The sequence below is a fragment of the Bufo bufo genome, chromosome 8, assembly GCF_905171765.1.
Source record: "Bufo bufo chromosome 8, aBufBuf1.1, whole genome shotgun sequence".
In the NCBI taxonomy this organism is placed as follows: Eukaryota; Metazoa; Chordata; class Amphibia; order Anura; family Bufonidae; genus Bufo; species Bufo bufo.
Window position 1 is genome coordinate 112,033,414 of NC_053396.1, and position 16,856 is coordinate 112,050,269.

The window sequence follows — 16,856 nt, forward strand, 5'->3', positions numbered from 1 at the left end:
CTCCTTCCCTCTGCCAGGAAACTGAAAATGGGTCGTGGATGGGTGTTCCAGCACGACAATGACCCAAAACATACAGCAAAGGCAACAAAGGAGTGGCTCAAGAAGAAGCACATTAAGGTCATGGAGTGGCCTAGTCAGTCTCCGGACCTTAATCCAATCGAAAACCTATGGAGGGAGCTCAAGCTCAGAGTTGCACAGAGACAGCCTCGAAACCTTAGGGATTTAGAGATGATCTGCAAAGAGGAGTGGAGCAACATTCCTCCTAAAATGTGCGCAAACTTGGTCATCAATTACAAGAAACGTTTGACCTCTGTGCTTGCAAACAAGGGTTTTTCCACCAAGTATTAAGTCTTTTTTTGTTAGAGGGTTCAAATACTTTCACTCAATGAAATGCAAATCAGTTGCTATCTTTTATTTAAAGTTATTTTTTCGATTTTCCTTTTGATGTGCTATCTGCCACTGTTACAATAAACCTACCATTGAAATGATACTGTTCTGAGACTTTTCATTTCTTTGTCATTGGACAAACTTACAAAATCAGTGAGGGGTCAAATAATTATTTCCGCCACTGTATAGTTGGTAATGAACCTAGGTTCCTGACTATTATCCTTTACAGTCTTTGTATTTGGATGTAGTAATTTTTCCCTTGTTCTTTGTTTACCTAGATACATTCGTTTATTAATTTGTCTGTTGCTATATCCCCTTCAAAACCATGGATTATTTTTGATATTGCCTTTCTTCTGAACAGATTCTTTTTAATCGCATTATTTAACTCCTTTATGAATTTATTGAGATCTTCAAGTAATCCTTCCCATATAAATAGTATATCATCGATATAGCGTATCCAATTATGTACCTTTTCTATACCGACAGTATTGCCCTCTTGAAAGATCATTCTTTTGCACACTCCTAGGAATAAATTTGTGTAAAACAGGGCACAAGTGGTCCCCATTGCCACTCCTTGAATTTGGAGATAGTATCTATTAGGGTTGAGCGAAACCGAACTGTAAATTTCGGGTTCGTACCGAACTTTAGGATTTTTGGACCCCGGACCCGAAAATTTCCGTAAAAGTTCGGGTTCGGTGTTCGGCGCATTCTTGCCGCTTTTTGAAAGGCTGCACAGCAGCCAATCAACAAGCGTCATACTACTTGCCCCAAGAGGCCATCACAGCCAAGCCTACTAATGGCATGGCTGGGATTGGCCAGAGCAGCATGTGACCCATGCTCTATATAAGCTTGATTCACATAGTGCTGCACGTCACTCTGCTGTTACAAGTGTAGGGAGAGGATGCTGCTGGACTTGTGATTTCAGGGAGAGAATAGGAGAGAATCTAACTCAGTGATCTACAGACAAATAGTTGTGTGGGTGTGTACCCTGCCCTGAGCTCATTGACCAAAAAATTCTAACTTTTAGAATTTTGTTAGTTAGGTGGGTGGCGGCGGCGGCCATTTTATGCATGCTCACTGCATCTGAGCTTTTGGGACATTGCAAATCACCATTTTTTGGTGGCAAACTACAACATCTGGATTAGTCAGTGTGCAATTTAAGGTAGAAATACACCCATCATTTTCTGGGGTTTTAAAAACACACAATTTTTTTCAAAAAACAGTATTCTCCAGATCAACAGGTTTTAAATTCAAGTTTAATATATACAGCTTTTATATTCTGTTAGCAAAGAAAGACTTTTTTGGCAATCTACAACATCTGGATTAGTCAGTGTGCAATTTAAGGTAGAAATACACCCATCATTTTCTGGGGTTTTAAAAACACACAATTTTTTTCAAAAAACAGTATTCTCCAGATCAACAGGTTTTAAATTCAAGTTTAATATATACAGCTTTTATATTCTGTTAGCAAAGAAAGACTTTTTTGGCAATCTACAACATCTGGATTAGTCAGTGTGCAATTTAAGCTAGAAATACACCCATCATTTTCTGGGTTTTGAAAAACACACTTTTTTTTCCAAAAACAGTATTTTCCAGATCTGCAAGCGTTAAATTCAAGTTTAATATATACAGCTTTCATATTCTGTTTCAAATACTTTTTTGGCAATCTATAACATCTGGATCAGGGCCGTTTCTACAGCCGGGCGAGGGGTGCAACCGCACGGGGCGCATGTCTCCAGCAAGAAGAGGGGGGCGCCGTGGCCCGTGGGCATCTATTTACTGGCTGCAGGCTCGGCTGTCCTGTAAGCTGTAAGGGGCAGGGCCTGGCAGCATGTCCGGAACGCCCCAAGACCAGTGCGCTGTGCGGGGTGACGTCATAGGCAGCGCTGCTGCGTGCGTCCATTACTTCAGGCGGGAGCAGAAGAGCGAGGCGGATGCCATTTTCTTAGTCTCTCCAGTCTGTCTGCTCAGTCACTCACTGCACTGGCACAGAATCCTCCAGGATTTCAGCCTCCGGTCCTCCACCAGCAGATTCAGTCAGGAAGTGGCACTAGGCTAGCCCAGGCCCCCCAGCAGGTTAGGTACAGTTAAAGAAGTATTAAGTTAAAAACAGACAGTATGGCAGGCCTATATATAGCTGCATAGTACATGTGCATATATATAATTATGCTCAGTGCTTTTGCTGTATATATAATTATACTCAGTCTCAGATGATACTATAGATAATATACTGAGTATAATTATAATTTATATGTACAGTTACAGCGCTGAGCATAATTGTACATATGTACTATTCATATTCAGCTGTATAAGCCTGCTATATATATAATATGGAAAAACGAACTGCACTCCAAAAAATAAATCAAAAAAAGATCATTTATTGACCCTTCTGGTGCAACGTTTCGGCTCTGAACCTAGAGCCTTTCTCAAGCTTGAGAAAGGCTCTAGGTTCAGAGATGAAACGTTGCACCGCATGGGTCAATAAATGATCTTTTTTTGATTTATTTTTTGGAGTGCAGTTCGTTTTTCCATATTATCTTGGGGCTTATGGTCAGTCCCCATTGAACATTGCACCCGCCTAAGCACTTTTGTCCAGTGCCGCCATTTCTCTTATATATATATATATATATATATATATATATACATACACATGGATGCTGCATAGCTGACACGTATATTGTCAGTAATAAATATATATATATCAGCTATGCAGCATACCCCCTTAAGGACACAGGGTTTTTTCATTTCATTTTTGCGTTTTTGTTTTGCGCTCTATGCCTTCCAAGAGCCATAACTTTTTTATTTTTCCGTTCACATAGCCATATGAGGGCTTATTTTTTGCGGGACAAGTTGTACTTTCCAACGCCATCATTTAATAATGCATACGGTGTAGTGGGAAGCGGGAAAAAAATTCCAAATGGGGTGAAATTGCAAAAAAAAAGCAATTTCACCACAGTTTTACGGGTTTCTAAATTACGACGTTTGATTTGCGATAAAACTGACCATTTAGTTTTATTCTACAGGTCAGTATGAATCCGGCGAAACCCAATATGTATAGCTTTTCTTGCGTTTTGATAGTGAAAAAAAATTCAAAAGTGGGAATTTTTATTTTATTTTTTTGTCGCCATGTTTTGACCGCTATAACGTATTTGTATATAAGTGTATGGCGTTGTATGGGGGCTTATTTTTTGCGGGGCGATCTTAACTTTTAGTTGATACCATTATGGGGTGTGTAGGACTTTTTGATCGCTTTTTATTTAATTTTTTTTGAGGAAATGAAGCGTCCAAAAACGGCAAATCGGCCATTTGGGCGCTTTTTTCCGTTTTTCTGTTTCCGTTTCTGAAATATATTTTTATATTTTTATACTATGGGCGTTTTCACACATTGCGACACCCATCAGTTTCCACTGATCCATCCACATCACTAACCTTGGTTAGTTAGAAAATTGAACATGTTCTATTTTTTTGTGGTGCAAGAGCATGGTGAGAAACCACACAGAAGCACTCCATAGTGCTTCTTTGAGGTTCTGTGCCTCCGTTCTGCACCATATCTTTCATTTGTGATGCGTAGCACAAACTGGTGGGGCTGCAGCATTTTTAACCTGGCCAACAGCAAGCATTCATGGTAGAGCAGCTGGCTCTGTAGCCTGCATTACTAACATAGTGAACAATGGCTTAAAAAACAAAACAAAATTGTTGGTTTTTGTTTATTTGCCACCAAAGAAAGGGAACAAAAAGCATGATGGACCCCAAAATGAAAACTACACGGTGTCACTTAAAAATCAAGCCCTCACACAGCTCCGTTCTATTCTACAAAAGTGAGCTAGGTTACAATACCAGGCAAAGCCCATGGACAAATCTTGGCAAAAACGTGTTCATTTTAGATAATTTCTGATCCTAGTGGAGGCTGCTGGACTGTATAGTTCAGCGGTGGGAGAGAGAGTTGGTGGTAGCTGAAACTCAGTCTGTGGGAAGGAAGCATTTACATATCCACGTGTTCATTCTTGTTCTGTATCAGGAGTGGAAACACAGATCTGCAGTAACCTAAGTACGCCAGCTGGACGGCACATTCTGGACTACGCCAACTGGACGGCACATTCTCAACTACTCCAACTGGACGGCACATTCCGAACTACGCCAACTGGACGGCACATTCCGAACTACGCCAACTGGACGGCACATTCTGAACTACGCCAACTGGACTACAACTTCCCAGTAAGAAAAAAAATCTATTGCACAAAGTGGATTTACACACTGCAACTAGCAGCAGATTGTCAGTAAGGATGGTTCCCTCCTGACAATCTGCTGCTCATTCAGTGTGGAGGTAAAGCTCTGTATTTACACACTTAGTGGAGGCTGCTGGACTGTATAGTTCAGCGGTGGGAGAGAGAGTTGGTGGTAGCTGAAACTCAGTCTGTGGGAAGGAAGCATTTACATATCCACGTGTTCTTTCTTGTTCTGTATCAGGAGTGGAAACACAGATCTGCAGTAACCTAAGTACGCCAGCTGGACGGCACATTCTGGACTACGCCAACTGGACGGCACATTCTCAACTACTCCAACTGGACGGCACATTCCGAACTACGCCAACTGGACGGCACATTCCGAACTACGCCAACTGGACGGCACATTCTGAACTACGCCAACTGGACGGCACATTCCGAACTACGCCAACTGGACTACCACTTCACAGTAAGAAAAAAATCTATTGCACAAAGTGGATTTACACACTGCAACTAGCAGCAGATTGTCAGTAAGGCTGGTTCCTTCCTGACAATCTGCTGCTCATTCAGTGTGGAGATAAAGCTCTGTATTTACACACTTAGTGGAGGCTGCTGGACTGTATAGTTCAGCGGTGGGAGAGAGAGTTGGTGGTGGTAGCTGAAACTCAGTCTGTGGGAAGGAAGCATTTACATATCCACGTGTTCTTTCTTGTTCTGTAACAGGAGTGGAAACACAGATCTGCAGTAACCTAAGTACGCCAACTGGACGGCACATTCTGAACTACGCCAACTGGACGGCACATTCTGAACTACGCCAACTGGACGGCACATTCTGAACTACGCCAACTGGACGGCACATTCTGAACTACGCCAACTGGACGGCACATTCTGAACTACGCCAACTGGACGGCACATTCCGAACTACGCCAACTGGACTACAACTTCACAGTAAGAAAAAAATCTATTGCACAAAGTGGATTTACTGCTCATTCAGTCGACATTGCATTTACACACGACTGTCTCTTCTCCTGATATAAGAACGAGCTATCGCTTTTTCTCTTAAGCCAGCATTGTTCTCTTTAGGCAGACGACTGTATAGACAACACTAGCTGCTGACAACTTTGATTCAGGCGTCCATACCCCTCATCATTTTAAACAGGGATTCATCGCATGATCTGTTGCAACTTTACACTGGCCGATTATCTGGAACAAGCGTTTCGATGAATGCTTGTGGCAGGTGGTTGGCCCAATGTTCAAGCAGTGTAAATACACCTTAGTGTAGCTACAGACACTTTTTAAAGAAATACCTAAAATGTCTGTCCATGAATAGAAACTCCACCGCCCGTACCTATGTGATGAAATATGGATATGATTGTAGGCAGCTCAGTGTTTTCTTATAACACATATTTGTACTAAAACAAAAATAGCAATGCAAATACAATTGTATATAATTAGGCTGCTTACACCCATTCTGTTTTTGGTGAGTGATTGTGAGCCAAAACCAGGAATGAATGTTACACAGAGATAAAGGTATAATAAAAAAAACTTTGCCTCTGTTCTATGTTTTTGACCCACTCCTACTTTTCACTCACAATCACTGATGGAAATTACAGACCAAACACTGATTTTCAGATGTTCAGAAATTGGCATTTTTATTGTTAAAACAAAAGGGCATGTACAACTGTAGTTACCAACACTTTTTGTTTTTTTCAAAAGCAACACAAATGGCCCCACCAAAACTTTCAGGAGCACAAAACAGAAAGAAAAGAAAACAACAAAAATTTGAAGATGAAAAAGCTGCAAAAACAATGGCTATGTTTTTAAAAAAAGATGCAGAATTAGCAAGTACAGATCTACAGTGTACATCAACTGAAGATCTGTCTATTCAGCAAGAATTTACTATAAATGTTCTTTCCCAACACAAAGAAGGTTGTTCTGATGTTTTACAATCTGAAGATGAAACCGTAGACACTGTCATAATACAGCCTACAACATCTACAGAAAGCCCTCAGGTTTCACAGTCTCAAGGCCATACTGAGTGTGCGCAGGAAAGTAGTGAAGAGTCAGACACCCCGGTTGCTGGGAACACTGCCCATTTGGATAGTGTGACCACATATCAAGATGTAGGACTATGGCCAAGGATAATCAACAGTAGATTAAGAGACCTTATTGTACTACAAGGACCACAGCCTCTGCCCCCTGCTAATTTTGTTTACCCAAAAGATCATAATAAGCGGCATTTTTCCGGTTTCTATGGCTTTTTAGTTTTGCCAAACAAGGAGCAGGTGCCTAGGCGATGGGTTCAATATTCTTTGTCTACCGACAGAATTTACTGCTTTTGCTGTAAGTTATTTGACCCCAGTCCAAAATCAAAATTTGGAATGGAAGGCATTAATAAATGGCAGCACATTGGCGAATATCTAACAATGCATGAATCTTCTCCTGCCCATATTTCTAGCCATCAGAAATGGATTCATGCAGAAAACAATCTGAAAAAGGTACAAGGCATTGACAAAAATTTACAAACCCAGATGAATCAAGAAACTAAACGTTGGAGAGATGTTCTTGAAAGAATTATGGCAGTTACACAATTTTTGGCAAGCAACAATTTGCCATTTCGTGGGTCATCAAACAAATTAAATACTCCGAATAATGGCAACTTTCTTGGTCTTATTCAACTTTTGGCTAAATTTGAACCAGTGATGAAAGACCATATACAAAGAATAATGTCTCAGCAAACCTTCGTCCATTACTGTGGTAATGTTATTCAAAATGAAATTATCATTTTAATGGCCTCTCAAATTAAAAACAACATATTACAAAATGTAAAGAAAGCTAAATACTTCTCTGTTATTTTGGATTGCACCCAAGATGTTAGTCATATTGAACAACTATCATATACCCTAAGGTTTTTAGATCTCGCAGGAGAAAAGCTATCAGTAGGTGAACATTTTATTGGTTACCGACCAGCTAATGATACCTCAGGTGAAGGTCTGAGTAATCTTCTCTTTGATGAGATATCAAATTGTGGCCTTGATATGGACAACTGTAGAGGCCAAGGGTATGATAATGGGGCCAATATGATTGGCATTAACAAAGGTGTGCAAACCAGAGTTTTAAGAGAATACCCTCGAGCATTTTTCAATCCATGTGGTTGCCACAGCTTGAATCTTGTAGTGGCAGATGCATCCAAATCATCTGTTAAGTCTGTGAACCTTTTTGGCACTCTGCAAAGGCTTTATAATCTATTTGCTTCTTCGTCTAAAAGATGGTGTATAATAAGTGACCATGTAAAAAATATAACACTTAAGAAAGTGTGTGCCACACGCTGGGAATGCAGAGTTGAAAGCTTGAAAGCTGTCCGTTACCAGTATACTGAGATTTATGAAGCTCTTATAGATTTAGAGGAAAACACTGATGATCCAAAACTTTCATCTGAAGCTAAATCCCTTTCACTTATGCTGCAGGACTTCAGTTTTCTTTTGACAGTTGTTATTTGGTATGATGTGCTATTTCAAGTGAACATAGTCAGCAAGGAAATGCAGTCTAGAGATATGGAACTAACTCGTTGCAACGATTTACTGAAAAATTGTACTCAGTATGTCAGAAGTTATAGGTCCTCAGGCTTGAATTCTGCAAAAATAACTGCATCAGAAATTGCTCTGGATTTGGGCATTGAAGCATGTTTCATTGTGAAGAAAAGGCCAAGTAAAAAGAAAAGAATGTTTGATTATGAAAGTCAGGATGAACCTGTTACAGATCCAGAACAGCATTATAAGGTGTCTGTCTTTTACCCCCTGATCGACAACATGACTGAATCCTTAGAGACCCGTTTTTTACAGTTATCCAGACATAATAAGCAATGGGGTTTTCTATATAATATTTTAGATTTGCCAGTAAAAGACAAACTTCTAGGTCTATGTAAGGACTTGGAGCAAATATTAAGCCACACTGCTGAGGATGGTAGACTGCAGCATGATATAAATGGCATCCAGCTATGTGAAGAGCTACAGCATATCCAACCAACTATAAGCAAAGATTCTATCAGACCACTTGAAGTTTTGCAACACATACAAGATACCCAATGCCATGACCTATTCCCAAATATATGGATTGCAATGAGAATTTTATTAACCATTCCAGTGACAGTTGCAAATTGTGAAAGGAGCTTTAGCAAATTAAAGCTAATAAAAACATACTTGCGTTCTACTATGTCTGAAGACAGGCTATCGGCTCTAGCAATCCTATCTATTGAGAGTGAGATGGCAAAATATACAGATTATTCTGCAGCAATAGATGCCTTTGCAGCAGCTAAGTCAAGAAAAGTGAACTTTGTTTAAAACTAGATATCTTGATGGAAGATCAACATAATGAAGATACCGGTAAGAGACATATCAATTCTATTGGTCTTTGCTGAAGATTGGTCTACGGTAAGCATTTTTACATAGTGTCATCTTTCCTTTATTCACAGGTTCTTGCTTGTTCTGCATCAGAAGTGGAAACACACAGATCTGCAGCAAGTTAACTACACCATCTGGACAGCACCATCTGGACAGCACCATCTGAACTACACCATCTGGACAGCACCATCTGAACTACACCATCTGGACAGCACCATCTGAACTACACCAACTGGACTACAGCTGCACAGTAAGAAAATGTTTTTAGAATAAGTTTTGCTCCAGGCACTTTGTAGATAAAGACCAAAATACCTAAAATGGTTGTCCATGATTACAAACTCCACCACCCTCACCTGTAATGAGATATGGATTTGATTGTAACTCAGTTCCATTCAACAGAACTGAGCTAGGCTGCGATACCAGGCACAGGCCATGGGCAGGCAAAATCTTTTCTGTTCTGTGTATGCTATGCAACATTGGTTAAGTCATTGTTATTTAATGTTTGGGGGGGGGGCGCTTTTTTAATGTCCGCCCTGTTGGTAAAATAACCTAGAAACTGCCCTGATCTGGATTAGTCAGTGTGCAATTTAAAGTAGAAATACACAGCATCATTTTCTGGGGTTTTAAAAACAGATGTTGCTGTATAAATTTATTGCAAATTCTCTATGTAAATGTCTGATTCTATGTCGCACTGTGTATGTACACAATTTGATGTAATTCATATGTCTAAGATGATGACATCTTTCATTCTTCTTACAATAAAATATTTTACAAACTAAACTAAAAAACAGTATTTTCCAGATCTGTAAGTGATAAATTCAAGTTTAATATAAACAGTTTTCATATTCTGTTAGCAAAAAAAGAATTTTTTGGGCAATCTACAACATCTGTATTAGTCAGTGTGCAATTTAAGGTAGAAATACACCCATTATTTTCTGGGGTTTGAAAAACACACTTTTTTTTTATTTTTAAAAACAGTATTTTCCAGATCTGCAAGTGTTAAATTCAAGTCTAATATATACAGCTTTCATATTCTGTTAGCAAAAAAATATACTTTTTTGGCAATCTACAACATCTGTATTAGTCATTATGCAATTTAAGGTAGAAATACACCCATCATTTTCTGGGGTTTGAAAAACACACTCTTTTGACAAAAAACACTATTTTCAGGCCTTACAGCATCAGCAAGTGTGAAATTACAGGCTTATATACTGCTGTCAAATTCAGTTTTTAAACAAACACTCATTTGGGCACAAAAAATTAAGTTTGCAGCCTTTGATGCAGATGTTATTGTGAGATACACCCTTAATAAATTTGGGTTACATTCAGAGATTTTAAATACCGCCATTTTTGGTCTTGCCCGAAACTGACGAAATTGAAAGGTGATATAGGTATACTAGTTAATATGATCACAGGTAAAACCCTTACTATCACCCCAGAACTGGTATTGCTGAATCTGGGAATAGACTCTATGGATTAATCTGTGCAGTTCCCCTTGATACACATCTTTATTGCATATAGAACGTTGATAGCAAAAAACTGGAAAACAGAAACAATACCAATTACTAAAAATATTATACAGATGGTGTCAAGAAGCTGTATCAATGAAAAATCGTATGCAATATGTATGGACAGGTATACCATTATGCAACAAAAATGGGAAGCATGGCTAAAGTACTTCCCTAAGTAAGGAGGGAGTCGGATGTGTGAAAGGAGCCGGTCAACCGAAAAGTCAGACAACATAAGAGAAAACATAAATATAATAAAGATTGTAATGCATAAAATCAATTTAGTATTGCCAGAAAAGATTAGTGATACATGTAATTAAAGATATGTTCTCAATGTATATGTAATAAAGATTCACTTTTCTTTATTCATTTAATGTTAAAGTTAACAAAGATTTAAGAAGGCACTTTTGTGTACATGTTTATTTTATTTTACTGCAATTTATTCTGATACATTCAATTATATCTGATACATTCAATTATATTTGAAACGTAGATTATGTGTTCCCACCTCATGTGATATGAAGTAATATTACATGTGAAAAATTAAATTTTTCTGTATGTTATATTGAAATTTCTTTGAAAATTCTAATAAAAAATTATTTTGTTCTAAATACCGCCATTTGGTGCACCAATATTAAATTCAGGCCTACACTGGTTCAGGCCCTGTGAGATACCCCCTCTACATACAGGGGTTTGAATTAGGCATTTGAAATTCAACCATTTGAAATACAGCCATTTTTGCAAAGATATATTTACTGCAGGCCTACAGAGGTTCAGGCCCTCTGAGATACTACCTCTACATACAGGGGTTTGAATTAGGCATTTGAAATACAGCTATTTGAAATACAGCCTTTTTGTCCAAGATATATTTACTGCAGGCCTACAGAGGTTCAGGGCCTCTGAGATACTACCTCTACATACAGGGGTTTAAATTAGGCATTTGAAATACAGCCATTTGAAATACAGCCATTTTGTGCAAAGATATATTTACTGCAGGCCTACAGAGGTTCAGGCCCTCTGAGATACTACCTCTACATACAGGGGTTTGAATAAGGTATTTGAAATATAGCCATTTGAAATACAGCCATTTAGTGCAAAGATATATTTACTGCAGGCCTACAGAGGTTGAGGCCCTGTGAGATACCACCTCTACATACAGGGGTTTGAATTAGGCATTTGAAATACAGCCATTTGAAATACAGCCATTTTGTGAAAGATATATTTACTGCAGGCCTACAGAGGTTCAGGCCCTCTGAGATACTACCTCTACATACAGCCATTTGAAATACAGCCATTTTGTGCAAAATTATATTTACATCAGTCCTACAGAGGTTCAGGCCATAGGCGTGCGCAGCCTATTGCATTAGGGTGTGCACCCTAAAGCACAAACACAGACGCAGCGCACGCACCTGTGTATATATATATATATATATATTATATACACATATATATACACAAATACACTCTGTATACATACAGACCTGCACTATCAATATAATGAAGGGAGAAGAAATCATTTTTAAACTTACCGTATTTTTCGCCCTATAAGACGCTCTATTCGCCCTATAAGGTTTTAGAGAGGGACAATAAGAAAAAAAAAATCATTACACCTCAGGTCAGACCACCAATCAGACCCCCAATGTCAATAAGACCCCAATAAGACCTCAGATCAGACCCCAATGTGAATGACCCCCAATCAGACCTCAGATAAGAGCCCCAGTGCCTCATATCAGCCCTCAGTGCCTCATATCAATCCCCCGTGCCCCATATAAAATTAAAAAAACAAACACTTTCCTGCTCCGGACGCTGCTGCTCCTCACCGCTCGGTAATCCTCTTGTACAGTATGCTGTGTGGGCACGCACAGTGTGAGGTCACAGCGCGGCCTCACACTGTGCGCAGCCTTCACAGTGGAGCGCATGAGGACCAGGAAGAGGTGAGTATAGCGCTTCCTGGCCCTCTGGTACTAATAACTTGATTAGTATTCGCCCCATAAGACGCAGGGGCATTTTCCCCCCACTTTTGGGGGAAAAAATGCATCTTATGGGGCGAAAAAGTGCAGCATGGGGGTGACAGAACCAGTGTTTCCTCTAAGCCTTGGCAGCTGCGGAGCGGGATCGGCTCAGAGCTGGGCACAGCGCCATCAAAGGTGGGCGATAGGAAAACCTAAGATAATTGTCACATCAAAGAGCATAAAAACCACTGTGCCATCCCGTACAATACAGTATAACCCCTGCACCATCCCGTACAATATACAGTATAACCCCTGCACCATCCTGTACAATACAGTATAACCCCTGCACTATCCCGTACAATATACAGTGTAACCCCTGCACCATCCCGTACAATATACAGTATAACCCCTGCACCATCCCGTACAATATACAGTATAACCCCTGCACCATCCCGTACAATATACAGTATAAGCCCTGCACCATCCCGTACAATATACAGTATAACCCCTGCACCATCCCGTACAATATACAGTGTAACGCCTGCACCATCCCGTACAATATACAGTATAACCCCTGCACCATCCCGTACAATATACAGTATAAGCCCTGCACCATCCCGTACAATATACAGTATAACCCCTGCACCATCCCGTACAATATACAGTGTAACCCCTGCACCATCCCGTACAATATACAGTATAACCCCTGCACCATCCCGTACAATATACAGTATAAGCCCTGCACCATCCCGTACAATATACAGTATAACCCCTGCACCATCCCGTACAATATACAGTATAACCCCTGCACCATCCCGTACAATATACAGTGTAACCCCTGCACCATCCCGTACAATACAGTATATAACCCCTGCAGCATCCAGTACAATATACAGTATAACCCCTGCACCATCCCGTACAATACAGTATATAACCCCTGCACCATCCCGTACAATATACAGTATAACCCCTGCACCATCCCGTACAATATACAGTATAACCCCTGCACCATCCCGTACAATATACAGTGTAACCCCTGCACCATCCCGTACAATATACAGTGTAACCCCTGCACCATCCCGTACAATACAGTATATAACCCCTGCACCATCCCGTACAATATACAGTATAAGCCCTGCACCATCCCGTACAATACAGTATATAACCCCTGCACCATCCCGTACAATATACAGTATAACCCCTGCACCATCCCGTACAATATACAGTATAACCCCTGCACCATCCCGTACAATATACAGTGTAACCCCTGCACCATCCCGTACAATATACAGTATAACCCCTGCACCATCCCGTACAATATACAGTATAACCCCTGCACCATCCCGTACAATATACAGTGTAACCCCTGCACCATCCCGTACAATACAGTATATAACCCCTGCAGCATCCAGTACAATATACAGTATAACCCCTGCACCATCCCGTACAATATACAGTATAAGCCCTGCACCATCCCGTACAATACAGTATATAACCCCTGCAGCATCCCGTACAATATACAGTATAGTCCTCTCTGTTATCACTGGACATTGCTCTCCATATAAAACCATACGGGGGAAAAAATCTCATTGATCCAGAGAACTTACATAGAAAAACTAATAACCAAGAGGCTAAACAAAACCCTGTTTCTGACCCTTATGTTAAAACATAACTTTCATTTGATTGCTCTAATACCTAAAGGAAAAACATTTTTTTTAAAAAAGCTGCTGTTTCTCTAGATGACATTATGTTGATAGTAGTGGAAATAGAGTCTCAAGGGTCTATAAAAGCAGCTACACTATTTTTGCAAACCTTTGAGACTCTATTAATACTACTATCAACAAAAGGTCATCTAAAGAAACAGTAGGTTTAAAAAAAAAAAATCCTTTAGGTGTTAAAACATAACTTTCATTAGATTGCTCTAACACCTAAACGGAAAAAAAAAAAGAATTAAAAAAACCTGCTTTTTCTCTAGATGACCTTATGTTAATAGTAGTGTTAATAGAGTCTCAAAGGTCTGTAAAAATAGTGTAGCTGCTTTTATAGACCCCTGAGACTCTATTACCACTACTGTAATGTCATCTAGAGAAACAGCAGCTTTTTTAAAATGATTTTTTTCCATTAGGTATCAGAGCAATCAAATGAAAGTTATGTTTTAACATAAGGGTCAGAAGCAGTTTTTTTTAGCCTCTGTCTTGGCTATTAGTTTTTCAATTCATAAAGCTCCACATGGAGCTCCCACCCAGCAGTAGATAGAAGCCTGCAGGACACTTCACATGGGCACTTTACCTGGGCACATGGGGGTGGCTCCCTTCCTATGCTGTCCCTGGCACTTCATCAGCAGCAGGGGAGGCGCGCTTCCTGTATTCATAATAACTGAAAAGGAAGCTACTGCTGCTGTGTTCAGCTCCCGAGAGAAGGGGATGTGAGAGGATCAGCCAATGGCACGGCAGCCAGCTGATACTGGCCAATCAGCAGCCTCCTCCCTTATAACAGAGCTCTGTAATGTACAGAGCTCTGTTATTGGAGATTTCAGGCATCAGCTGTATTGCTCTGCTGCCTGCAGTGCCGCACATTGTAAACCTCAAGTCGGCTTGATTAGGGTGTGCCCAGGCACACCCGGCACACCCCGTGCGCACGCCTATGGTTCAGGCCCTCTGAGATACTACCTCTACATACAGGGGTTTGAATTAGGCATTTGAAATACAGCCATTTAAAATACAGCCTTTTTGTGCAAAGATATATTTACTTCAGGCCTACAGAGGTTCAGGCCCTGTGAGATAATACTTCTACATACAGGGGTTTGAATTAGGCATTTGAAATGCAGCCATTTGAAATAAAGCCATTTTGTGCAAAGATATATTTACTGCAGGCCTACAGAGGTTCAGGCCCTCTGAGATACTACCTGTACATACAGGGGTTTGAATTAGGCATTTGAAATACAGCCATTTTAGGCAAAAAAATCTTTTATTGAGGCCTAGTCTGGTTCAGGCCGTGTGAGATACACCCTTTACATACTGTCGTTCTATTCTACTATTAATTAAACACCCATTTAGGTCAAGATCCTAAATGTAAAAAATATGAGGAGATCGTCAAATAAGGGACGTGGCCCAGGTCGTGGTTCTGCTGGTGGAGCTCCTGTTGCAGGGAGAGGACGTGGTCGATTTGTGCCAGCTACACGCACAAGTGAAATCCCTTCCTCAGTTGCAAGTAGGCGACAAAACCTGCAGCGGTATTTGGTCGGGCCTAATGTTGCTCTATGAATAGTGAGGCCTGAACAAGTACAGGCGATAGTAGATTGGGTTGCTGACAGTGGATCCAGTTCCTTCACATTGTCTCCCACCCAGTCTCCTGCTGAAAGACCACAGTTGGCACCTGCAGCCTATGTCCATCAGTCTTTCACCTCACCCCCTTGCAAATCAGCCAAGCAGTCTGAGCCCCAAGTCATGCAGCAGTCTCTTCTGCTTTTTGATGACTATATTAGCAGGGTTTCCCAGGGCCATCCACCTAGCCCTGCCCCAGAAGTGGAAAAGATTGAGTGTACCGATGCCCAACCACTTATTTTTCAAGATGAGTACATGGGAGGGCCATCGCAGCACGTCTCGGATGATGACGAAACACAGGTGCCAACTGCTGGGGCTTTTGAAAGTGTGCAGACCGACAAGGAAGTCAGGGGTGAAGACTGGGTGGAAGATGATGTGGAGGACGATGAGGTCCTTTACCCCACATGGAATCAAGGTCATGCAAGTGACCGATGTAGTTCGGAGGAAGAGGCGGTGGTCGCACAGAGCCACCAGCACAGCAGGAGAGGGAGCAGGGTGCAAAAGCGGAGCGGCCATCCTCTAGACAGTACGCCTGCTACTGCCCACCGCTACAAGGGACCGAGCACACCAAAGCCAGCTCCAAGGAGTTGCCTGGCGTGGCAGTTCTTCAGACAATGTGCTGACGACAAGACACGAGTGGTTTGCACGCTGTGCAATCAGAGCCTGAAGCGAGGCATAAACGTTCTCAACCTGAGCACAACCTGCATGACCAGGCATTTAAGTGCAAAGCACGAGCTGCAGTGGAGTAGACACCTGGCACCTGGCACCCCACAAACAGAGAATCTGCCAGCAACACCAACACCTGGGTCACAAAGCATCTCCAAAATGTCACACGGAACCGTTTAGCTCTCCATATCCCAAACGCTGGAGAGGAAGAGGAAATACCCCCCTACCCACCCGCGATCCCTAGCCCTGAATGCCAGCATTTCTAAATTACTTGCCTTTGAAATGCTGTCATTCTGTCTGGTGGAGACGGATAGTTTTAAAGGCCTTATGGTGGTGGCTGTCCCACAGTACGTCGTGCGCAGCCGGCACTACTTTTCAAGGCGAGCCATCCCTTCCC

General features: G+C 41.1%; 1 protein-coding gene across 1 annotated transcript; it reads left to right on the top strand.

Moving 5' to 3' along the window:
* The first annotated feature begins 6,334 nt into the window (after positions 1–6,334).
* LOC120978083 lies at positions 6,335–8,950 on the top strand. The gene is made up of 2 exons (XM_040406318.1): positions 6,335–7,372; positions 7,877–8,950. The coding sequence occupies exons 1-2, from the start codon at positions 6,335–6,337 to the stop codon at positions 8,948–8,950; spliced, it is 2,112 nt and encodes a 703-aa protein (XP_040262252.1).
* The last annotated feature ends 7,906 nt before the right edge of the window (positions 8,951–16,856 follow it).